The sequence below is a fragment of the Pelophylax lessonae genome, assembly GCF_965119305.1.
Source record: "Pelophylax lessonae genome assembly, chromosome: 6".
Taxonomy (NCBI): Eukaryota; Metazoa; Chordata; class Amphibia; order Anura; family Ranidae; genus Pelophylax; species Pelophylax lessonae.
This window is the reverse complement of record NC_138773.1, coordinates 88258892-88283806: the sequence shown is the minus strand read 5'-3', so window position 1 is coordinate 88283806 and position 24915 is coordinate 88258892. Positions and strand designations below refer to the sequence as shown.

The following is a 24915-nucleotide window of genomic DNA, read 5'->3' as shown; positions in this document are numbered from 1 at the left end:
CGCCGGGCCGCGGCTCTGTGTCTGAATGAACACACAGAGCAGAAGCTCAACTATAGTGCCCCCATAGTAAGCTGCTTGCTGTGCGGGCACTCAACAGGAGGGAGGGGCCAAGAGAGCCAAAGAAGAACTCGAGAATAGGAGGATCCGGGCCACTCAAAAGAAATGAAAAACGAGACTTTACAATCACTTCAACCCCTTCCCAGCCAGTGTCATTAGTACAGTGTCAATGTTCAGTAATATCATTGATCAATGTATTGGTGTTACTAGCGATGTTAGTTAGTGACCCTAGCACAAACAAATGGTTACTGCCCACACCTGTAACAAGACACGAAAAGATTCCAAGCTCTCCTTACCGACCAGTCTGCGACCAACAAAATCGACCTGTCTAACAGTATGCGTTAAAAACAGGGGTTTAGTTGCACACATCTGCAAATACATGCGTAAGCCACAGAGCCCCGACAAGGCACCCCATTTTCTGTGGTCCTAACTCTAAATTCTGTGAGTCTCCAACAATGGAAGCACATGCATTTAAATGGACAGGTGTAGGGCAGATATACCTGAAGGGAGCCCAACCCTTCTAGTTAGGGACCCTCCCAGATAGTGTCTGTTAGAGCCAGATTGCCCACCACCCCATCACAGTCACACAATAAGTCGCTGATTACCGCCATTACAGTATAGAGTCTATAGCTGCAAAAACTCCAGTATATATACACACCATAGTTTGCAGATGCTATACCTTTCACACAAACCAATTACGGTAATACTGTATACACTTATTGGGATTTTTTAACCAAAGACATGTAGTAAAATAGATTTTGGCCTAATTTATGAAAAAATTAGATATTTTTATTGGATATGTTTTATAACAGAAAACATTGTTTTGGTTTTAATTTATTTATTTTTTTCATTTATAAAAAAATAAAAAGACCCAGTGATGATCAAACACCACCAAAAGAAAGCCCTATTTCTGTGAAAAAAAAAAAAAAAAAAAAATTATAAAAAATGTTTTTTTGAGTACAGTGTTGCATGACCGTGCAATTGCCAGTTAAAGTTACATAGTGCTGAATAGCAAAAAAATGCCCTGGTCATGAAGGGGGTAAAACCTTCCGGAGGTCAAGTGGTTAAAGAGATACAACATGGGGAGATGTGCATGTATTGCAGAGATGTACAGCTTATGTTTTTTTTTCTTATTTTGCTCTGAAATACACATTTAAGCCCAATGGAAGTGGTATGTGATCTCAGATTGACTGTACAGTCAGCTGGTAAAGCAGCCACACATATAGTGAAATAGTCCTGGTCCCTGCTGTCATGCTGTAAAGAACTTCTATTATTTGCTCAGTTTTGTTACAATATTGAAAAAGTGTTGTCAAAGAGACAACCTTACGATTAAGCCAATTACGGTGAAATCCTGCATGCTGTTAATGGTCAAATAAAGGCACTTCGAAGAGTTAAAGGTTCGGGTGTGGATCTTGTGTAAAATATTCTCTTAGGGATCACAAGTGAGATTGGGTTCTATTGCCGGCAACCAGAGTGTCCACAGTGGAGGAGAGACTTTGGTCCAGAGTGGTGTTGTTCAGCTTTGAATGACTTAACATTGAATTTGTTGTTATTTCTGTTCAGTAAGTGCAAGAAATAGCTGTCGATCATGCCAGAAATTCTATGCAGTCCAATGTATTCTGAACCTTTATTTCAAGCAGGGCGTCACGTCCCTGTCAACCAGAAAAAAAAAAAAAAAAAATACCCCAACGTTATGGATACCCCTCACTCCCTACATACAGTACAATGAGTTAGCACTATCACCCTAGGACAGGAAGTGGGTTACTGGCAGGATCACCAGATGAAAAGAAAAAAAAAAAAAAAAAGCAATGCAGCCACCATGCCTGTTAAGCTGCAATATATGACATGTATTTTCATGGAGTTTAGGTAAGCTTTAAAGGAAACTTTGCCTAAAAAAACAAAACAAAGAGGCTGCCGGTGCTGACTTCTCATTCTGCAAATGCTAACCCTCTGGCTTTAGGATGGAGTACCTGATCCAAAAAAGAAGGATGCAGACAAGGATTTATACCCTTTCTTTAACTTTGTTGATATGAATGCTTGTTCCAGTCTGTGACTCAGACCAGCCAGAAAGGTTCAGCATCACAGCAAGGCAACTAGCATTTTAAGAACTAGGCCAGCAATGGGAGCCCACACTACTCTCAGGAAAAGTTTAAAGTGCTTTTGACATGAGGTACTTATAGAAGGCTGCTACTGATGCCCTTTAAAAAAAAAAAAAAAAAAAGCTGGCAGAGTCACTAACTCAGAAAAACATACAGCAATGGAAGACACAAAATCAGAAATATGCATAAAATTTTCCAAGTTGGTGGCTCTTCAAATCAGGGAATCAGTAGTGCAGCCAGGCAACTAGCATTTGCAGAAGAAGAGGACAGCTATTAAAAAAAAAAAAAAAAAAAAAAAACAGAGGATATCCTCTTTTTCAACATCCTAAAAATCTTGGTTGATTGTTTAATGAAATAAAACCGCAAAGATTGCTTGAGTACTGGTCATTGTTGGCTGCACAACCCAAAACCTCCTACAATGTTTTATGGTCCCAGAGGTGCTGTATGGTTGCAGGTTGGGGGTTCATACTGTTCAGGCTATAAACACAATTCTTGCTCACAAAACACAAAGAAAAATCAGAGCTCAAGCAGTAAAACTCATTTATAAAATGTACATTATACATGAAATACAAAGTTATTGCAACATCCAATATACACATTCTAAATGTATCTAATAATCATTTACAGCAACGTTATTCCAGGTGAACCCCGGGAAAGGTATTCAGTCCATCACCAAACCTGGCAGCTCTTTATCAGAGCTTTCAGTGCAGTAATACAGTCCGGACTTTTGTCCTTTAGTGCAATTCCTAGAAGTACCGGCTTGTTCTTTGACTCTTGAGATACAAAGCTTACCAAATTCTTGGCATAGACGTGAACCAAAGGCTGGAGAAATACAAAGAAAGAAAATGATTAAAAAGGCTTTGTACATCAGACACATTCAAACCTTCCTTATCATAACTGAACAAAACTTATAGGCTGCTTCACATCAACCAGTTTTAGTAACATAAAAGCCCCCATAATGTATCTGACTTAGGCCTTGTTCACGTGGGCGCTGAAGTCCATATACTGTTAACTGGACAATTTTTCCTGCGTCGCCAGCCTCTTACAGACGCTACTCATCCTAATGTGACAGCCCGGACCGGGCACAGCTGCTCATCCTAATGTGACAGCCCGGACCGGGCACAGCTGCTCATCCTAATGTGACAGTCCGGACCGGGCACAGCTGCTCATCCTAATGTGACAGCCCGGACCGGGCACAGCTGCTCATCCTAATGTGACAGCTCGGACCGGGCACAGCTGCTCATCCTAATGTGACAGCCCGGACCGGGCACAGCTGCTCATCCTAATGTGACAGTCCGGACCAGACACAGCTGCTCATCCTAATGTGACAGCCCGGACCGGGCACAGCTGCTCATCCTAATGTGACAGCCCGGACGGGGCACAGCTGCTCATCCTAATGCGACAGCCCGGACCGGGCACAGCTGCTCATCCTAATGCGACAGCCCGGACCGGGCACAGCTGCTCATCCTAATGTGACAGCCCGGACCGGGCACAGCTGCTCATCCTAATGTGACAGTCCGGACCAGACACAGCTGCTCATCCTAATGTGACAGCCCGGACGGGGCACAGCTGCTCATCCTAATGTGACAGCCCGGACGGGGCACAGCTGCTCATCCTAATGTGACAGCCCGGACCGGGCACAGCTGCTCATCCTAATGTGACAGCCCGGACCGGGCACAGCTGCTCATCCTAATGTGACAGGCATGCAGGTGAGTGGCTCTAAACACAGACAATGTGCATTTTGGGGCCGCTCACCCTCCCGCACATCTGTACCATTAGGACAAGTCGGCTGTGTCCATGCAGCCATTGCATCTTAATAGACTTAAAAGGACTGCCTGCACGCAGCACCTGGAAGCTAAAGACACTGGAAAAAGTGGCCTGTTTACAGCATATGGGCCCCTGCGCCCCTATGTCAAATGGACATTGGAATTGAAGAAATCAGTCATTAATTGGATGTTGATATTTCCATATATTCACCTCCTATACTCTCCCCACTACAGGGAATACAACAGGCCAAAACATACTGAGGTTGATTTACTAAAAGCAAATACAGGCGCCCCCAGGGTTACAAACATCCGACTTACAAAATGGAAAGAGACAATAGGAAGTGAGGAAAAATCTAACCCTAGGAAGGGAAATTCACTCCTGTAAGAGTTCTCATGGGAAAAAGGTGTCTCCACTGAAGCTTTATCACCAATCATTGTTTCCACAACAACCCAAAATTTTCAAAATCCAATTTTCATAGGGATAGAAAGTGAGGTGAAATCTTCTGAACAGGGGCACAGACAGCAAAACAAATGGTACAGGGGTGTAACATTTCCAATGCTATCCAAAAAACTAAAAATTATTATTTTGGTTGGGGCTACACTTAAAAAATTTACCAGTTCTGACCTACAAACACAGTCGACTTAAGAACAAACCTACAGTCCCTATCTTGTTTGTAACCTGGGGAACGGCTGTACAGTAGATGGTTCAATTTTAAGGGGATTTGCCCCAGACCTTAACAAATGTGGTGAGCCTCTAATGACCTTTATCATCCAATCATATGCAAGCAAAAAGGCTGTTTTTTTTTTCTTGCACATGATTATGATTAGTTGTTGCAAAGTGCCTTTAGAAAACCAACCCCAATTTCATGGATATGTGGACTATGGAAGTCCCCATTGTGAGGAGACTATGTGGTCTCTAGGCCTGGTAAACCTATTTTTACTTTTTAGGGTACATAGTACTGTATTGGGTGATATTTTCCTACATAAGGCTGGCAATTAACACAAAATAGCAGCATGATTTGCCTACTGTGCTGGTATGGGAAATGTGTCACACATGCAGTATCTCACAAAAGTGAGTACACCCCTCACATTTTTGTAAATATTTTATTTTATCTTTTCATGCGACAACACTGAAGAAATGACACTTTACATTGTAGCAAAGTAGTGAGTGTACAGCTTCCATAACAGTGTAAATTCGCTGTCCCCTTAAAACAACTTAACACACAGCCATTAATGACTAAACCGCTGGCAACAAAAGTGGGTACACCCCTAAGTGAAAATGTCCAAATTGAGCCCAATTATTTTCCCTCCCCGGTGTCATGTGACTCGTTAGTGTTACAAGGTCTCAGGTGTGAATGAGGAGCAGGTGTGTTAAATTTGGTGTTCTCGCTCTCACTCTCTCATACTGGTCACTGGAAGTTCAACATGGCATCTCATGGCAAAGAACTCGCTGAGGATCTGAAAAAGAATTGTTGCTCTACATAAAGATGGCCTAGGCTATAAGAAGATTGCCAAGACCCTGAAACTGAGTTGCAGCACAGTAGCCAAGACCATACAGCGGGTTAACAGGACAGGTTCCACTCAGAAAAGGCATGGTTGAGTGCACATGCTCAGTGTCATATCCAGAGGTTGTCATTGGGAAATAGACATATGAGTGCTGCCAGTATTGCTGCAGAGATTGAAGGGGTGGTCAGCCTGTCAGTGCTCAGACCATACACCGCACACTGCATCAAATTGGTCTGCATGGCTGTTGTCCCAGAAGGAAGCCTCTTCTAAAGATGATGCACGAGAAAGCCCGCAAACAGTTTGCTGAAGACAAGCAGACTAAGGACATGGATTACTGGAACCATGTCCTGTGGTCTGATGAGACCAAGATAAACTTATTTGGTTCAGATAGTGTCATGGGTCCGTGGCGGCAACCAGGAGAGGAGTACAAAGACAAGTGTGTCTTGCTTACAGTCAAGCATGGTGGTGGGAGTGTCATGGTCTGGGGTTGCATGAGTGCTGCCGGCACTGGGGAGCTACTGTTCATTGAGGGAACCATGAATGCCAACATGTACTGTGACACACTGAAACAGAGCATGATCCCCTCCCTTTGGGGACTGATCAGCAGGGCAGTATTCCAACATGATAACGACCACAAACACACCTCCAAGACGACCACTGCCTTGCTAAAGAAGCTGAGGGTAAAGGTGATGGACTGGCCAAGCATGTCTCCAGACCTAAACCCTATTGAGCATCTGTGGGGCATCCTCAAATGGAAGGTGAAGGAGCGCAAGGTCTCCAACATCCACCAGCTCCGTCATGTTGTCATGGAGGAGTGGAAGAGGACTCCAGTGGCAACCTGTGAAGCTCTGGTGAACTCCATGCCCAAGAGGGTTAAGGGAGTGCTGGAAAATAATGGTGGCCACACAAAATACTAACACTTTGGGCCCAATTTGGACATTTTCACTTAGGGGAGTACTCACTTTTGTTGCCAGCAGTTTAGACATTAATGGCTGTGTGTTGAGTTATTTTGAGGGGACAGCAAATGTACACTGTTATGCAAGCTGTACACTAACTACTTTACATTGTAGCAAAGTGTTGTCACATGAAAAGATAAAATAAAATAATTTAAAAAAAATGTGAGGGGTGTACTCACTTTTGTGAGATACTGTAGCTTTTGTTCTGTTTTTTTTTTTTTTTTCTTTTAAGTTTAATACGGTATATGATTTCATATTTCAGAACATGGTCCAGACATAAAAGGAAAAATAAACTGATGTCGGGTATGAAGTGGAGGTATCTATGAGTGCATTACTTCCCGATAGTGACAAAGCTTGCTTGCTCCCTCACTATAATGGGGGTGCCTTACCGGTCAGTATAAATGTGTTTAAGGTAGGGAGTTTTGGCAGAGAGCATAACAGCAGAAATTAGAGGCGGGTAAAGGTATGTTCAGGCATCTCTAGGTGCCTTCACTTTTTATGTCATAAATTTGCTTTTCAAGGGTCAGTCCTCCATAAACAGATCCTCTTTTGCTTTTGGGCATGGTGTAGGAAAACCTCGTGTTCTATATGCAAAGCCAGGTTGCACAGTCCCACATCCAAGCAAGGCTCTGCCTCTACATATTACAATCCTGAGGTAAAAAAAGGTCAGCCCACCTAAAAGTTGATAGTCCAGCAAGGGGATCCCAAGTGGCTCCTAGAGAGAGTGAAGCCCAGCTGTAATGTCAGAAGGAAGTGAAAAGTGTTGAGAATGCACTGGTGCCCTGAACTAGTCCCCAAATGGTAGCCAGGAGACCTTTCACCCTTGCAGCATCTACTCAAAACGTAAGGGCTGATCTTTAATCTAAGGACTGTTGCTTGGAGAATCATAGCCCACATGCATACTATGCAGAATGCCAACTTTTAAGAAAAAGCTGTAAATTACAAATGTACTTTTACCTTCCCTTCCCTATTGTCATCACTGAGTTATGATCTTTGGCGCACTTCTAATTTTGGAACTCTAATTTTTTTGTGACTTCAGGCCTGAAATGCGTATGCAAGGGAGTGTTACCAGGGTCAGCCATATAAGGCTGTATGCACATATTACGGCCAATTTACACAATAGCCAGTTAATCTAACAGTATTGTAAGAGTTTAGAAGAAAGCCGGAAAAGAGGAAACTTAAGCAAGCACAGGGAGAAAGAACAGATAGTGTCCTGGTCAGGATTTGACTGGAGGACTCCAGTGTTGCAAGGTAGAAGTGCTAGCCACTGAGACTATGCCTCGTCCCTTCAGAAGAAAAAGATAGAAAATGTCATTCTTACCTCATCACATCCTAGAAGGACTTTGGTGGTAAGGGTGGGTTTGCCCAAGTCTCCGGCTACCGTGCTAGGAGTGACAGAAACCAGTGTGCCAAACTTCCCATACTGTGTCACCACAACCAGAATGTGATCTGTGAAGGCAGAGCAGACCACTTGGGTAGAACACCCATTAATCACCTCTTCAGCTTGCTTGGAGGTCACCACAGGCTGCCCTTCCATGTCCACCCTATTCATGACAACAAAGGAAAACAATATTAATTTCAGGGCTTGCTGGAGCCACTTGAGTGTGCTGTACTAAATATGATGCACATTATGCAAGCACACTGCACCTGGCAAACATGGCAACATTGAAATTGTGTACATTTTCAGTTATGCAATCAAATATAAGCAAGTACTATTGTCCAAATAATGGTATCCTATTCAGAATATAAAATAATGTTTCAGAATAGGATCTTACATGTAAAGTCATGAACCCTGACAGTGTTTACAGTGGTGCCATCTTCCCGACACAGAATTTAGAGTCACAGCTCTCTTCCCTTTTATTTGTTATCATTCTGTGAGCTCAGACTGGATGGCAAGATGGCAGCCTTTGACATAGAAGGTGCTAAGGGCCAAGAAAACAGGACATGCACTTTTTTAGTGGGTTTGGGGCATTAGGCAGCCCAGTAAAAATAGTTGTAATTGGTAATTGTGTAATTGTGTGGTCATGCAATGCTGTACCCAGACTAAATTTATATAATTTTGTTATTACAAATCTTACAAATGGAGCTTTATTTTGGTGGTATTTGATAACCACTGGGTTTTTTATTTTTTTTATTTTTATCTTGAAAAAAAGATCAAAAATCTGGTGATTTCATGCGTAGGTGCCCCCAAACACTTGCATTTATGTACAGTATATATGTGCGTGTATGTGGGGGCAGGGCTCAAACATTTGTTTTGTTGGTGGAGGATTTAAAATTCTAGAATGGAACTTACATTTTTTACACTTTTTTTTTTTTTAAATACTAAACTTTTTTTTTAATCATATATGGGACAGAAAGTCCCCTATGTGATGCATTTTTTGGTGACAGGTCCTCTTAATGAGACATCAGGAATAGGCATGGGCTCAGGCGTGTATGGATCCTACTCCCAACCCATCTGAGCAATCCCGCCAGGAAGCCAACACTGCACACCACCAATCATAGGCAGTGAGGCATTTCCTGGTCCGCAGCTGCACATACACATGCCCCGACTAGGCTGCTAATGATAAAACACCCATGATCTCCCACCTGCCCTCCAATTAAAGCAGGAGCTCCACTCACAAGAGGAAGCTCCGTTTTAAAAGGTAACTCCATTTTCTTGGAAAGAAAAAATAGCAAATAAAGAAAAACCAATATAGCGTATACAATTGCGACACAAATCATATTGTGATTGAATGTTCTTAAAACTACCTTTCCTTTTCAATCTGCAGCTGTTGTAATTTTATGAAAATGCAATGCAATATGGCTACCTGGAGCTGTTCTGTACACAGAATGTATACTGACCACACCCCCAGAAACATAATTTCCTGCTTGTGTGTTTGGCTCACTGATTTTCCCAGAAGTCTGAACTAAAATACAAGTCAGATTTCTGGCATCCCCTGCAACAAAAATATAATTTTTGGTGAGATGCTCCCAATAGGAACATGGCATGTCATTTTTTTGGGGGGGGAGCGGGTACCTAGTTTTGACAGGTATCCACTTCTGCTTGGACCGCTTAGGCGATCTGAGCGGAAGTTTTTATCTCCCCCTCCCTCCTTGCAATCTTCTGGGGTGGATCACAGGTCCAAGAACATTGCCCAGACCATTCAGAGGAGCATCACGACTCGCACATGTGCAGAGCATGCTGTGACAGCCAGGTGCCCACAGTTATAAAGCAGGCGCCGAGGAGAGGAGAGGGAGAGAATCTAGGGTTTAGGCCGGCCACATCACTGGATCATGGGACAGGTGAGTGTGTGTTTATTAAAAGTCAGCAGTTACACTTTCTGTAGCTGCTGACATTTAATAAACACAAAAACGACTGGAACTCCTCTAAAGGAACGCAGATTGTGGTGCGTTAACTTCATACCCGGCCATACTGGCTGCTGACAACAGGCCCCGAAAGTGATGTTTACATGCAGCACAGCAATATGAACGGCCCCCATAGCTATGTATAAAGGGTACAGGGTATATTCCTTGGGACCTTACATTATTTGAGGGATCTACATCTCTATATGTGAATGGTGCAGGTTAGAGCCGCACGATTAATTGTTAAAAGATCACAATCTCGATTCAACCCACAACCCGATCTTAAGCCAGCATTTCCACAATTCATGTAACAAGTGCAAAGCAGTTCCCTGCACACAGCTGTGTATAAAAAAAAAAAAAAAAAAAAAAAAAAAGCAGCTGGCAGTGTTTATCAGCAACATTGCTCAGCGCTGAAACAGAGATAAAAAGAAACATTGTATCTTTCTGTTCATTTACAGATCAAAGGGATGAACTTCAGTCTGCAAATGAGGTCAGTTTAAAGCAACCTTGCCAAGTAAAAAAAAAAATATATATTTTATTTATTAAATTTCTCTTGTTTACCCCTTATTAACCCTAAATGTACTCTAATCAGCCCTATTAACTCCTTCTTCTCCTTTTTCATTTATTATTTTCCTGATGATTTTTTTTTTCATTTACTTCTATTTTATAAACTATTAATTAAATTGTTTTTTTTGTTTGCTTTGTTCATTAATATTTTTACATCTTTAACATATATTTATGGATTCACATTAGAAAAAAAAAAAGCGCAAAATTAAATCTGTACCATTGCTGACAGCTGAAGTAGGTATCGGTAATTGGTATCGGCGAGTACTATAAAAAAAAAAAAGACCCTAATATAACAATGGAATTTTTTTCTTATTTCTTTACACGTTACATTTTTTAAAATTACACTTCTTTAAATTTGATTGAATCAAAGAGCATTATGTCGTATTTTATTGCCATCTTGTTTAATAAACTAATGTTCAAGGATTGTAAATCTTTAAAAAAAAAAAAAAAAGTTTGTGAGAATCGTGATCTTTATTTTAAGCAAAAAAAACATGAATCTTGTTTTATCCAGAATTGTGCAAGTCCGGCATTCTGTCAGAATACCTACCTATCAGATTCTGCTACCGGAAGTGACATACGGACTAGAACAACTTACTTCACATGCGCCCCAACATGGCCACTATGTGTTCCAATAGGTTTCCTACTGCGACAAAACACGAAGCAGAGGCGGACATCTTCTTAGACCCACGCAAGTTCTGAATTTTACATTTATTTTAGCAGTAAACTCACCTTATATACTGAATCACAGTATTACATTTCTATTATTAGTAAATATAGCACGAAACCTGCAGGTAGAAGGTGGCGACGGCCATCTTGGTACACCCCACACCGCTCAGCGACAAACTGATTATATAGTGAAATAGACTATTTCACTCGGTCGCGGTGGAATAGTCTCTTTTAGTATATAAGGTGAGTTTACTGCTAAAATAAATGTAAAATTCAGAACTTGCGTGGGTGTAAGAAGATGTCCGCTGCCGCTTTGTGTTCTGTCACATTAGGAAACCGATTGGAACGCATAGCGGCCATGTTGGAGCGCATGGCGCATGCGCAGTAAGTTGTTCTAGTCCGTACGTCATTTCCGGTAGCAGAATCTGATAGGTAGCGCTATTCTGACAGAACACCGGCTATACTTGTATACACAATGTCTAGAAATGGCAGACAGAGCTCACTACTAATAGAACAGCCTGTCTGGGATGGGATGGGATCTATGAGAAGTGATCAGCACAAGTTATACACGCAAGAGGAACAGATCCTCTTTAAGGAACTACAAATCCCAGCAAGGAAGAGGAGATACTCAGCCTGAGTTGAAAATGGAAAGCCTTCCTATTCCATACAATAAACACAGCCATGTGCTCTAAACACTCCAGCCAGGCCTGAGGCCTACACTAATTGTGTACCTGATAAGTCTGGCTAAGGTGTAAACTCATCACCTGCTGCTCTCCTCTGCACCCACCCTCCTCAGCCTCCGATGAACTCACCTCATTCACAGCTTCCCCTCCAACACAGGACGAACTGAGAGACAGATAACTACAACTCCCAGCAGGCTCTGCGCTGACAACCTCCAACTTTATTAGTAGTAACAAACATTGTACAGAACAGCGTGGACAGGGGAAAGAAACGTACCAGCGCCACCTGCTGGTAGATTTACCTATTTTTTTTATTACAGGTATTTACTATTTACAGTATATAACACAGCACGTTTCATACATGTTTATTGCCATCAGTCCCTGCACTCAAAGAGCTTATTTATAGTCTAATGCTGGCCATACACTAGCCGAAAGATCGTTCAAAAATCTGTCATTTGGTCCGATCGTTTTTCGTCCAGTTAATGGGCACAAATAGAAAATTGTTTTTAACTTTTCAGAGCCGAAAAATCGAAGGAACAGTTTTGAAATACGCCGAACGAATGATAAACGAATGATAAATTGAAAGGTTAATGTGTTTCTCGGCTGACCTGTTTGCACCAGTGTTAATTTTGGCAGCAAATTTCAATTTAGTTTTAGTCTTAGGACTAAGGGCTCTTTCACACACTCCGTCCGTTGGATGGAGTCCGTTTTTCTCAGCGGGGGATTGATCCGCCGATCCCCCGCTGAGCAGGAGGATGACAGCTGTGTCTCCGCGCTGTGTGCGGAGACACAGCTGACAGTTCCCCATGCATCTCTATGGGGGAAATCGGATGTCAACGGACCGTCAGTCCGTTCTCACCCGATCCCATCCCATCCGATCCGCTGGACGGATGGAAAATAGGGTTTCCATCCGTCCAGATTTGACGGATCGGATCGGATGTCAGCGGACATGTCTCCGCTGACATCCGATGCCCCATAGGAATGCATGGGGGGACCGTTCAGATCCGCCAACAAAACGGACAGGCCGATCTGAACAGTCCGCCTGTGTGAAAGGGGCCTTAAATGGCATTTTAGTTTTAGTCCCATTTTAGTCTTCTGCAAGTGTTTTAGTTTTAGTCGCATTTAGTCGACTAAAACTCCAGTACATTTTAGTCGACTAAAACGTCCAACATTCCAACAAAACAGTCCAACAAAACTCATTTTAGTCATCTATAATCGAATGGGTGTAGTTCAATTGTAATTTGTAATGCATTATTTAAGCATTTCTCTACAATTTCCAAACTCATTATATATACTGCTGGTCCTGGAGTGAAAAATCGAATATGTTATTATTTATGGTGGTATTAAGCTTTCAGCATGCACCAGTGTTACTTTTGGCAGCAAATTTCGATTTAGTTTTAGTTATAGTCTTTTGACTAAAATGCCATTTAAGTTTTAGTCGTATTTTAGTCTTAAGCCTAAAATGCCATTTTAGTTTTAGTCGTATTTTAGTCATCTGAATTGTTTTAGTTTTAGTCGTATTTTAGTCGACTAAAATTGTGTTAATTTAGTCTATGAAAACGTTTTAGTCGGTTTTAGTCGACGAAATTAACACTGGTTTGCACTAGGCATATGTGACAAACTGAACGAAAAACGGATTCATTTATGTCCAATGAGCGATTTATCGTTCGAAATTCGATCATTACATGGTGGCACGATCGTCTGCTCTCACGGCCGATTTTTCGTTTTTCGAAAATGAGTTTGCCGATATTTCGGCTAGTGTATGGCCAGCTTAAGTCCCCATGAACACTCATGTGACACAGGAAGACCCCTTTCACACTGAGGTGCTTTTCAAGCACTTTGGCGCTACAAATAAAAGCTCCTGAGAATCTCACAAAAACCTATTCCCAATAAAATCAATGAATGCTTTCACACTGAGGTGGTGCGCTGGGGGGCGGTGAAAAAAGAATTATGCAAGCAGCATCTTTGGTGCATGATTGGAGCGCTAAAAAAAAGGCCTCAAAAATGCCCCTCTTCAGTGAAATGAATAGCAAGCGCCTAAAAAAATCTTCAAAAGTGTCTAAAAAAGCAATCAGTGTTTTACTGGCAGTTTAGAAACATCTCAGCGTGAAAGGGCTTGAACTTATGCGATATCACTAAGACCCCTTTCACACTGAGGCACTTTTCAAGTGCTTTGGTGCTAAAAAAGCGCCTGAAAAGCATACGAAAACCTATTCCTGTTCAGGCGCTTCCCATTCATTTAGAAGAGCGTTTATGAGGCGCTTTTTTTTAGCTCTCCAAACATGCTTCATGATGTTGCTTGCAGAATTTCTTTCACCAGACTGCCAACGCACCGCCTCAGTGTGAAAGCATTCATTAATTTTAATGGGAATAGGTTTTCTTGAGCTTTTCAGGAGCTTTTTTTTTTAGCGCCAAAGCACTTGAAAAAGTGTTAAAGGGGTTCTTAAAGTCCATGAAAAGGCATTATGTTCTGCCAGGCCTGCTGCAGTGCCATTAAGGCCCTAATCTAAGGAGACCAGATTTTTAAAATTAAATCCGGGGACATATTTTTTTTTTTTTTATTGGCAAATGGTAAACTATTGTATAAGCATATTCTGCTCAAAAGATATATGCAGTGTATGTGGTATATGTTTATGGAATTATTGTATGATATCCATGTTATTTCTCACATTTCCTCCATGAGAAAAAAAAAAAAGATACTTCTTAGAATTTTTTGAGATATGAGAAAAAACAGTGTGCAGAGTTCAGGCGTGAGTTACATAAAGAATGCAAGTCTCAGCTGTGCCCATCTATGCAGCCTGACCAGAGCTCAGGAATGCAACCTCACCAGTGGCTAGCAATGCATTGTCCCCAGTGCCCTTACAATGCAGCCTCACCAGTGCCTATCCAATGCAGCCTGACCAGTGCCCATCCAATGCAGCCTGACCAGTGCCCATCCAATGCAGCCTGACCAGCGCCCATCATCCAAAGCAGCCTCACCAGTGCCCATCATCCAATGCAGCCTCACCAGTGCCCAGCAATGCAGCCTGACCAGTGCCTAGGAATGCAGCTTGACCAGTGCCCACCCAATGCAGCTTGACCAGTGCCCATCCAATGCAGCCTGACCAGTGCTCACCCAATGCAGCCCAACCAGTGCCCATCTATGCAGCCTCACCAGTGCCCATCTATGCAGCCTCTCCTGTGCCCAGCAATGCAGCCTCACCGGTGCCCAGCAATGCAGCCTCACCGGTGCTCAGCAATGCAGCCTCACCAGTGCTCAGCAATGCAGCCTCACCAGTGCCCAGCAATGCAGCCTCACTGGTGCCCAGCAATGCAGCCTCACCGGTGCCCAGCAATGCAGCCTCACCAGTGCTCAGCAATGCAGCCTCACCAGTGCCCAGCAATGCAGCCTCATCAGTGCTCAGCAATGCAGTCTCACCAGTGCCCAGCAATGCAGCTTCACCAGTGCCCAGCAATTTAGTCTCACCAGTGCCCAGCAATGCAGCCTGACCAGTGCCCAGCAATTTAGTCTCACCAGTGCCCAGCAATGCAGCCTCACCAGTGCCCAGCAACGCAGCAATACAGCCATAATGGTATGGAGATTTATGGGTTACAACAGACGGTAAAGAGGCAACATAATGGCTCCCCAACGCTCATCACAAGCCCTCTGAAAAACAATCCACTGCTGATAACTTTTCAGAGGATGAAGCCAGCGTAAACATGCCCTAAAGGTGTAGTAATCATATCTTTGAGCATTTCTACCAGATGCGTGCAAAGTAAAAGAAAAATAATGAGGTCAGGGGTCCAATAAGTACTGTATCTCAAGATGTGTGTATGTGGGCCATCACCACAGGAAACGGTGGTCTGTACATATCCTGAGGTGAGCCACACATGTGGACAACACTTGGAATCTGTCCTGTCTGCTGAGTACCTGTTTGTTTGTTTACCTTGCAGTAGGATGACCAGAATCCCTTCTGCCTCGAACCTGTGCAGGAGTCTCGGCAGAAGCTTGAGAGGAGGAAAAGCGTAAATCAGACGATACCGACCCCTACGGAGCCACTAATGCGTCTGTGGCATCGGCTAGAGGATCCCGAGACTGTGCCACAAACCTCTGCACTTTCCTGTTGAGGCGAGAGGCCAACAGATCCACCTCGTGAGTACCCCACCAGAGACACAACTGATGAAACACCTCCGGATGAAGTGACCATTCCCCCTGGTCCAACATCTGTTGACTGAGGCAATCTGCCTGACAATTTTCCAGCCCTGGAATGTGCACAGCAGAGAGGGCTAGAATGAATCGTTTTGCCCACCTTAGAATGCAGGTTACTTCCCGAGCTGCCAGGACACTTCTCATACCCCCTTGATGATTGACATAGGCCACGGCCGTGGCATTGTCCAATTGAATCCATACCAGACACCCCTGGAGACGACATGTCCAATGATCCAGACAGAGACTGATCGCTGGCAGTTCCACTACATTGATTGGTAGCCTCGACTCTACCAGAGTCCAGATGCCCTGAGCACACTCTATGCCGAGGACGCATCCCCACCCGAACAGGCTGGCGTCCGTGGTGACGACCGTCCAGTACAGTGGAAGAAATTATTTGCCCCGATGAGTGCCTGAGAACGAAGCCACCAAACCAGGGACCCCCTCGTACTCCAGCTCAACAGGATCATATTGTCTAGAGACTGAGGATTCTTGTTCCATTTCACCAGAATCTCTTTTTGCAGAGATCTCGTGTGGAACTGTACAAATGGAACTGCCTCAAAGGTGGACACCATCAGGCCCAGTACCCGCATGCAAGACCAAAGAGATGACCGTCTGCTGGACAGCAGAAGCTGAATTTGCCTCCTATAATTTCTGAAGTTCTTTCAAAGGAAGAAACACTCTGGCTGAGGCCGAGTCCAGAATCAGACCCAGATAGTCCAGGCTTGTGGACTGAACCAGAGCAGACTCCTGAAGATTCAGAATCCAACTGAACTCCCTCAGAGTTTGCAGAGTAATCTCCAAATTGTCCAACAGAGCAGTCGAAGCTTGCAAAAGCAGATCATCCAGATACCCCAGTACTGTTATCCCCCCACAGTGTGGCCAGCAAGCGCGTGCAGACCGCAGCTCCGCGCCAGGTCGGCCGTGACATAGCCCCACTAGACGGGGGCTGGCCTGCAAGTTAAACGTCTCGCGAGGGTGCATACGAACGAGTTGCAGCGTTTCCTTTGACAGCACCCACATTATGATGGAGCAGTGGTTTGTCCGGAGCAGTGCCCACCCTGTTCCTGGTGTGGAAAGTAGCTGTCTCCCCTCTACCCCTGGAGAGTTTTGGGTGGATGTTGGCCCTTCCCTGGGATGGTCGGACCCTCGGGCTCCCCTCCCTCCGAGGGAGCGCTCCCCCATTTCTCAGTGGTCTTCTGTAGACCTTTGCCCCCCGATCTGCCCACACCCCCCTCCTCCCCTGGGGTGGACATACCTTTTTAGGTTGGTCTGGGGTGTTGAGCTGGAGATTGCGGTGGTGGGGGGGAGGTCGCTGCCGGCTACCGAACAATCGCACCTTGGGAGAGGGATGGGCCTGGTGGGGGCACCTTCCAAGCTGGGGAGACCGCTCCAGGCGAGGCAGGAATCAGGTGCCGGTCGGATCCGTAATCCAGAATCACATAAAGTAAGAAGGAATGACCGCACTAGTGCGGTCATTCCTTCTTACTTTATCTGGTTGGGGCACCTGCCAGGGCCCCCCTTCCTATTGGGATCGTTTTTGAGCTTCTGGGGTTCCCCCTGGGGCCACGTGGTGCCACGTGGGGCCGCCATTTTCTTGTAGCCTTTTATGCTACAGATCTAGTAGGTTTTAGTAGCCTCGGTGGCCATTTTTTTTAAAGTTTCCAATTGAAAATAGCAGCGGCCATGTTTTTGGAGCTGGATGGGCAGTGATTCGGCTGTGGGAGCCTCTCCATGGCCTCTAGTGCTGATCCCTGGATATTCCTCTTCCTGATCAACGCATGGTGTGCAGTTAATTTGGTGCTGTGAGTACCTGACCTGTTGTGGTAAGTCTGAATGTGGGGTTCTCTATCCCTCTCTCTGCTGTTGCAGTGGTGGTGCTCTGTGCTGGGCCTTGTGGTGACGCCAGAGCGGTGGGGTGTCCCTTGCAGTGTTCTAATTTTTTTGTGTGGGTTCCCCTCTCCATTCATGGAGTCCCTGGAGCATATTTGACCACCTGATCAACTCTCAGAGGCTGTCGGGCCCTCCGGGTCCCAACACTGACTGCATTGACGGTGGTCCTGGAGTCCTTGGTGTCCAAGGTAGATTTGGTCCTGGGCAAACGGACTAGTAAAAAGCATCCCCCGCCTTCACCTGCTTCCTCTGTCTCATTAGTTAAGAATCTGATTCGGCCACCACAGATGCGAGTTACCCTTGGGGGTCTGCGTCCACGCACCCTGCATGCATAGTGAGGATGATTCCTCTGCTTCTCTAGCCATGTATGAAAAGGCACTAGTGGAAGTGCTGATTGTATCAGTGCTGGAAACCTTAAAGATAGAGGATGCAACTAACGCAGCATTGGAGGAGTTAGTTAGCACCCACAGGTCCTCCAAAGAGGCGAAGGTGTTCCCCTTTCCTTCCTTCTTTGACAATACAGTAAACCCCCCTCCATTGCGGGGGTTACATTCCGGAAATAGAAAAACCCTATTAAAATGCATTGTAGGCATGTTTTTTTTACTGTCACTGTACGTGTAAAAGCATTTTAAGGTCTTTAAACACACTTTTAAAACAATAGAAACTCATTTAAACACATAAAAGATACTGAGAGACATAGCAAGAGCTATGGAAAACACAAACATTGTAATTTTTAATGATTTATATAGTAAAATAACATTACAAAAAAAAACGCAATATACCGGGACCGCAAAAACTGAACCGCGATGGAGAGGGGGTTTACTGTATTGTCACAAAACAGTGGGGGTGCCCGAAACGCACCTTTGTAAACCCTAAGCGTTTTGCAATGCGGTACTCCTATGAGGATTCCCTCCTTAAAAAATGTATGGTTCCTTCTGTAGTGTACTCCTCGGTTACCAGGTTGAATAAAGCCATCGTAATCCCGGTTAAATAGTCCCCGGTCTTCTATGATCCGGCTGATAGGAGGTCGGAGGCCTTGACTTACGATATGTTTACTGTGGCTGGTTCAGCACTTAGGCCGGTATTTACTATTGCCCTGGTGTCGCAAGCTATGACAGAGTGGGCAAAAACTTCTACACCCGGACCTGGAGGGGCAACAGCTCCCCCCTGCCTTTGCAGACCTGGCAGGTCAGTTGATCTAAGGGATACAGTTTGTCTGTGACACCTCTTTGGATGCGGCTCCCTTGATTTCTAGACTCTCTGTCTCAGTGGTAGTCCTTCAGCGTATTATCTGGCTGAAATGCTGGTCTGAGGACCAGGCTTCTAAGAAGGCTTTATCTGATCTTCCATTTGTGGGGGATCCCCTGTTTGGAGCTTCCTTGGATGACATCATCAAAGGCCTCACAGGGGGAAAAAGTACTCTTCTTCCTCAGGCTTCCAAGGGTAAGGAGTCCTGTCACAGATGGGGCATTTCTTTTCAGCTCACAAGAGGCCTTTTCGTCCCTCAGGGTCTCAAGACAAGGGATCTAAGCCCTTCAGAGCCTCCGCCGGAGAGAGCCATCAGAGAGCTCTGTGTCTAATACTAACCATCAGGAACCAGGAGGCCTGGTTCCTGATCATTTGGTTGCTGCAATAGCCTCTGATTAGCTACCACAGTGATCAGTCATTGTACAGCCTGCCCCGTGTTGCTTTCTGCTCTTGAATGGGGAGTAAGATACATTGTATCTTTTTTTCCTTGCTAGAGGAGAAAAGTATCAACAAAGAAAAGTGTGTGAAAAAATAACAAAATAAAGATAAAATAGGTCGGTCAGGGTTTGATCTAGGTCAGTGTTAGGGTTAGAGTTGGGGTCAAAAGTCATGGTCAACGGTTTGGATCAGTGTACTGTATTTTAGGTAGGATAGAAAAAAAAACATGGGAAATTCCTCACATTTTATTTTGATGATAACTGTAAAGCAAGGTATTGGTGTGCAAAGTGACAATGTCTCTAAGTAATTCTTCCTAGTTTAGCAATTCAGCTTTTTATATCATTGTTCCTCAGTGGACAGCGAATCAACATCATTACCTTTGTCCACTGAGCATGATGCTGTAAAGCCAAACCAGACTGGTGTTATCAATTAGCAGAGGCTAGAACGGCTTGCAATAATGAAGCATTTTTCGAAAGATATTAGCAACCTTGGCTGCTAAAAAGAGTTTTATTTTTTAAATGGCTTGCTGAGAATATGGGGAATATTTTATATTATAATAAACTGTCAGTGAATCCAGAAGCAACATTTCTTTTGTCAGTGACTAGTCTCCTCCATCCTCCCACTGCTGACCACTTTTCAGTCTCAGTGGATGCTTATTGGTCTTCGCTGTCTGTCTCTGCCCTCCTCTGACAGCATGCGTATGCTCTCAACAGGGCTGGCCTTAGGTGTTCGGGGGCCCTGCGTGAGCTAATCTTGTGGTGCCCCCCCCCCCCATCCTCACCCCTCGCCCCTCGGTCACCTAAACATACACAAAGAGGAAAAAAATATTTGTAACAAAAAAGAGAGAGATGCCGGGGCTGCGGGCATGGATGCAGAGGCTGCGGGCATGGTGCAGGAGATGCAGAGGCTGCAGGCATGATGTAGGGGCTGAGCGCATGGTGCAGGAGATGCAGGGACTGCGGGCATGGTATAGGAGATGCAGGGGCTGTGGGCACGGTGCAGGAGATGCAAAGGGTGCAGGCATGATGCAGGGGCTGCGGGCATGGTGCAGGAGATGCAGGGGCTGCAGGCCTGGTGCAGGAGATGCAGGGGCTACAGGCATGGTGTAGGAGATGCAGGGTTGCGGGCATGATGTAGGGCTGTGGGAATGGTACATGCAGGGCTGTGGGCATGGTACAGCAGAGACAGTGCTGTGGGCATAGTACAGAAGATGCAGTGCTGCGGGCATGGTACAAGAGATTTGTACCATGCCCGCAGCATTGCATCTCCTGAGGAGATGCAGGGGCTGCGGAGGGGTCTCGTTTACCATATGGTGAGGGGCCTTGCATTTAAAGCGCATGTGCCGTCTGCCCGAGAATAGCCTGAGAGTAGCTGAGCGTGTAAGGCTTTCCCGAGCAGCAGCAGCAGCAGCGGCACATGCGCAGTGTACCTATGGGGCCAACCGTGGCCATTTTTTGATCTTCAGCCAGCCCCATCTTCAGACAGTCCTGATGTGACTCGTCCTGGCAGTGAGTAACTGACTGCTGCGAGCTGTGATGGCCGCACGGCGCCTCTGTTGCCCATGGCGCCCTGTCCGTCTGCACAGCTTGCACACTCGAAAGGCCCGCCCTGGCTCCCGATATTATGTACATGAACTGAATGCATTTACGAGTAATGATCCATGAAGATGATCCCCACAACCGATATTGCTCTAAAATCTTGCTTTTATTCAGGAAGCCACAGTGTACAATACACAGGTACAGTCAGTTGATGCGTTCCAGCCTATGTGGTTTTATTCATAACTCATTTATTAGTACTTATCTAAAAACTTCTGGATAATTTATTTTTCTTAATAATTTTTTTTCTTGACAGAACCTGATGCCAACATTAATGCACATTTTATATCAGGACACTGAAGGATTCCCCTGGAGGGCTGTGCAAGCTTGGCTCTGTTCTCTTGTTCCAAGCTCTCATAGTCCCATGCCTACTGGGCTTGGACCCCCCCCCCCCCCCCACAATCCACAGGACCAGTGGGTTGGACCCAGAAAAACCCACCAAAGAACTGACTGAGAAAACCTTAACTCCTACCTTGCTGTCTGGGACAGCACCCAGCAGACCATTTCCAACCCGTTCACATACTGAATTGACTGTTGTGTGGGTGTCAACTCTTTATTTATTTATTTTTTACCCAAAAATCAACTCTTTATAGCTATGCACTGGTCCTGTGGGCAGAATTAGGTGGGGCTACTAGCATGTGTCCTGCTGTGGATTGGCGCTAGGAAAGGAAAAATTATGGTAAATGTTTGATACAATTTTCCATTCTCTCAACAAAAGAAAGCAAGGAGACATGGATGAATGGGGGAGCTTGCTTTAAATATTAAAAATGAATTAAATAAAGTTTTTAGTTTGTGGTTCTCCGCTTTAACAATGCATTAATGTTTGGTTATAATTATAATACCTTTACACTATGCAAAAATATGCACTACACGGGATTAAAATGATTTGCAGGCTGAGTAGCTGTATTTAATTAGTAGCATGTATTTCGATTTTATGGAAACTGTTAATGTCTCACTTTATATATACTCGTGATTTACAAGGCACAGGCTCCCTCTTGTGTATGGAAGGAAATACTACAAAGGCAAGGGAGTGCACAATGCAATCGTATGACATAAACTATACAGAGATACACAAGTTTAGAACTCGAAGAAACCAAGAGAGACAGCTGACTTCCTGATGATGTCACAGATGAAGATGGTGGCTTGGGACCTGGTGTGCAGCAGTGGTATGCAGGTTGTAAAAATCTTCCTTGTTTGAACAGATTGTGCCTGCCTTGTGCCTTTCCTCTTCAGAACCCCTTTGGAGGTAAAGCCTCGTACACACGCACCGATTGTTGGCTGTGAATTTTCGGCCAACGTCCGATCGGCCGATTGTCGGCTTGTTAGTATGATGCTTCCGACAACCGACTGCGACTTTTCGGCCGAACAAAATCTGGTGTGCATGCTATAAAATTTTTGTTGGCCATCAACAGAACGGCCGATTGTTCGTCAGTCAGTACAGATTTCGGCAGACAAAAATCAGATGAGCAAGGCTGGGCATGCTCAGAGAAGAAAAAACACAGGGAAAGTTAACCAGCACAAGACATCACTTTTGAAGTTGGTTGTTGTTGGCCGAAAAAATTTGTGTGCAGTCTAGAGCACATTTCAACCAACACAACAACACTGGACAAAAGTCGGCCGATTGGTCGGCCAACAATCGGTGCGTGTGTACGAGGCTTAAGACATGTCCTATTGATTACTTGCAGGAGTGGAGATAGTAGCTTTAGTACAACCTTTTGACTCAGATTCTAAAAGGCATACCATGAGCTCTACCAGAGACCAGCCACATAATATAGGGCGAGGGTCAGGTAAGTAGGTATTAAGTCCATTAAAAGAGAGCGCATGGCCAATAAAATGTAAATCTTTCTAGTCCTCACCGCCAGCACTGTTCCTTAAGACATGCAGACAGAAGCCCTACTATGGTTACAAGCCATTCAAAAGCCCACCAAGATGGCCAGCAAGCAATGGTGGAGACACAGGCTGAGGAAGGGGCAGAGGATCAATGTTTGGGATGCGGCCTAAAGGCATTACCTAGGAAGATATTATGTCGGTCTTGTCTGCTGGAAGCAGCAATGGATAAGGAAGCGGAAAAGGTAGATATGATCTCCCTAATTAAACAAACAGTTAAAGATTCCTTACAAGAAATGCCAGCCAACCAAAGACAGCGGGGGCTAGCCCACCATTAGCTCAGAGAAGCTCCCTAAGGGAACCATCACCATTGTCAGGCTCAAGAGATGAGTCCCCGGTAGAAGAGGAGTTATTTGGTGGATTCGAATTTGCCTTAGTGCAGAACCTACTAAGAGCAATAGGAGAAGCTCTTGAATGGGAGGAGAAAATCACACAACCCGCAAAAACTAAAAAATAGTATCCACAATTAAAAAGATCAATGCTCTCATTTCCATTGATTGAGGTGAAGGATATTATCTATGATAAAGTGGAAGAAGACAGACAGGAAACCGTCCTTATCCAACAGATTTGAGAAGATGTATCCCTTAAATGAAGAAGAGGTCCATGCACTGGAGGTGCCCCCACTAGTGGATGCAGCTGTCATTAGATTGGCCAGGCATATCACATTATCTATGGATGATGCAGTTTCCTTCAAAGATGTTTCAGAAAGAAAGATATATAGAAAGCTAAAGAAAATGTATACATCGGCAGGAAGTGTCTGCAAGCCATCATAAGAGCTAACATCAGTAGCCAAGACAATAACAACATGGGCAGAGAGGGCAGAGGCGGAATTATACGCAGAGACCGGAAGTGCCTTAGTACTGAAAATACTGAACAAAATCAAACTAGCGGGCGATTTTGTAGGTGAAACGGTGCTCGACACACAGCAGTGTTCAGCAGCAGGAGTAATGCTATCATCAGCGATGGTGAGAAGAGCATTATGGCTCAAGCCATGGACGGCAGACGGATTGTCAAAATCCAACAGGTATCGTATCCCCTTTGACGGAGCAGCCTTGTTTGGCAGCATCGAAGGTGACAGAGGGCAAGTCAGAGTTGATTCCGCAAGACAAGAGGCCCAGACGCCAGCGCCAGCCAGAAAGGAGACAATTTACGAGTAAGATAAGGGACACAAGGTTCTTTAGAACAAAAAAAGATACCAGAAGAGGATGGAAGAACCCCCAGACATTGGTGGCTTTGCTGAACAAATCAAGACAGAGCACGGCACAGAAACACTTTTGAAGGTCCCTCCGTCCAGACTGGTCCAGTTGGTTCCCGACTATGCCAATTTGCACTAGTCTTGGCTTAGCAAACCAAGGACCCTTGGGCCATAAAGGTAATCTGGGAAAGTCATCACTGGGAGTTTGTGGCCCCCCCCGGGGGGTCGGGGGGGCCTCCATGTCCATTTTGCTTGGGGCCCCCAAATTCCTTCAAACGGCCCTGATCCTGACAGAACATCGGGGGATTCTGGTCCAAACCCCACTGAGCCTAGGATGGTCATCAACTGGCCAAAGAGTCAACCAGTGCCAACGCAGAGAACGCTGTTTCTGGGTGCAATCCTAGATACCTGCAGGAACACAGTAGAACTCCCTTCAGAGAAGGCAACGGCGCTTGTCTCTCAACTAGAAAAGATATCGACACTCTCATACCTCACGGCCTCCCAAAAGCTGTTAGGGTCCCTAGCGGCTACGATAACCATGGTAAAGTGGGCCCACTGACAGATTAGGACCTTCCAGGGGAAATTCCTGAGACAATGGAAGAGCCGCTCCATGTGTCAACGGATCAGACTGTCACCAGTAATGAAGTGTTCCCTTGATTTGTGGCAGAAGCCAACTAATTTGTCAAAGTGCCACCAACTCAATCCACCAACACCAGTAGTGATCACATCGGATGCATCAGCCATAGGCTGGGCAGCACTTTGCAATGGCATCTAGCCCAGGGCCAGTGGAGAAGTAGAGGGAAGGAAGTCTTCAATGTATTAGAGCTAAAGGCA

General features: G+C 44.9%; 1 protein-coding gene across 2 annotated transcripts; it reads right to left on the bottom strand.

The window, feature by feature from the left end:
* Positions 1–2695: 2695 nt before the first annotated feature.
* Positions 2696–11859, bottom strand: PSMG3 (proteasome assembly chaperone 3). 2 transcript variants are annotated; one of them, XM_082260139.1, is made up of 3 exons: positions 11772–11859; positions 7706–7928; positions 2696–2978 (listed from the first exon to the last, which is right to left on the bottom strand). In XM_082260139.1, exons 1-3 carry the CDS (start codon positions 11774–11776, stop codon positions 2826–2828), a joined length of 381 nt encoding a protein of 126 aa, XP_082116265.1. In that variant the 5' UTR covers positions 11777–11859; the 3' UTR covers positions 2696–2825. The 2 variants fall into 2 exon arrangements, with proteins under 2 accessions (XP_082116265.1, XP_082116266.1); XM_082260140.1 differs by lacking the exon at positions 11772–11859 and adding an exon at positions 11691–11714.
* Positions 11860–24915: the final 13056 nt, after the last annotated feature.

What these genes read in the sequence shown, in the direction of transcription:
- PSMG3 (XM_082260139.1), bottom strand. An exon ending in TCCTTCTAGGATGTGATGAG is followed by an intron (nt 2,979 to 7,705) that starts GTAAGAATGACA and finishes GTATTTCTCCAG; the next exon opens with CCTTTGGTTCACGTCTATGC.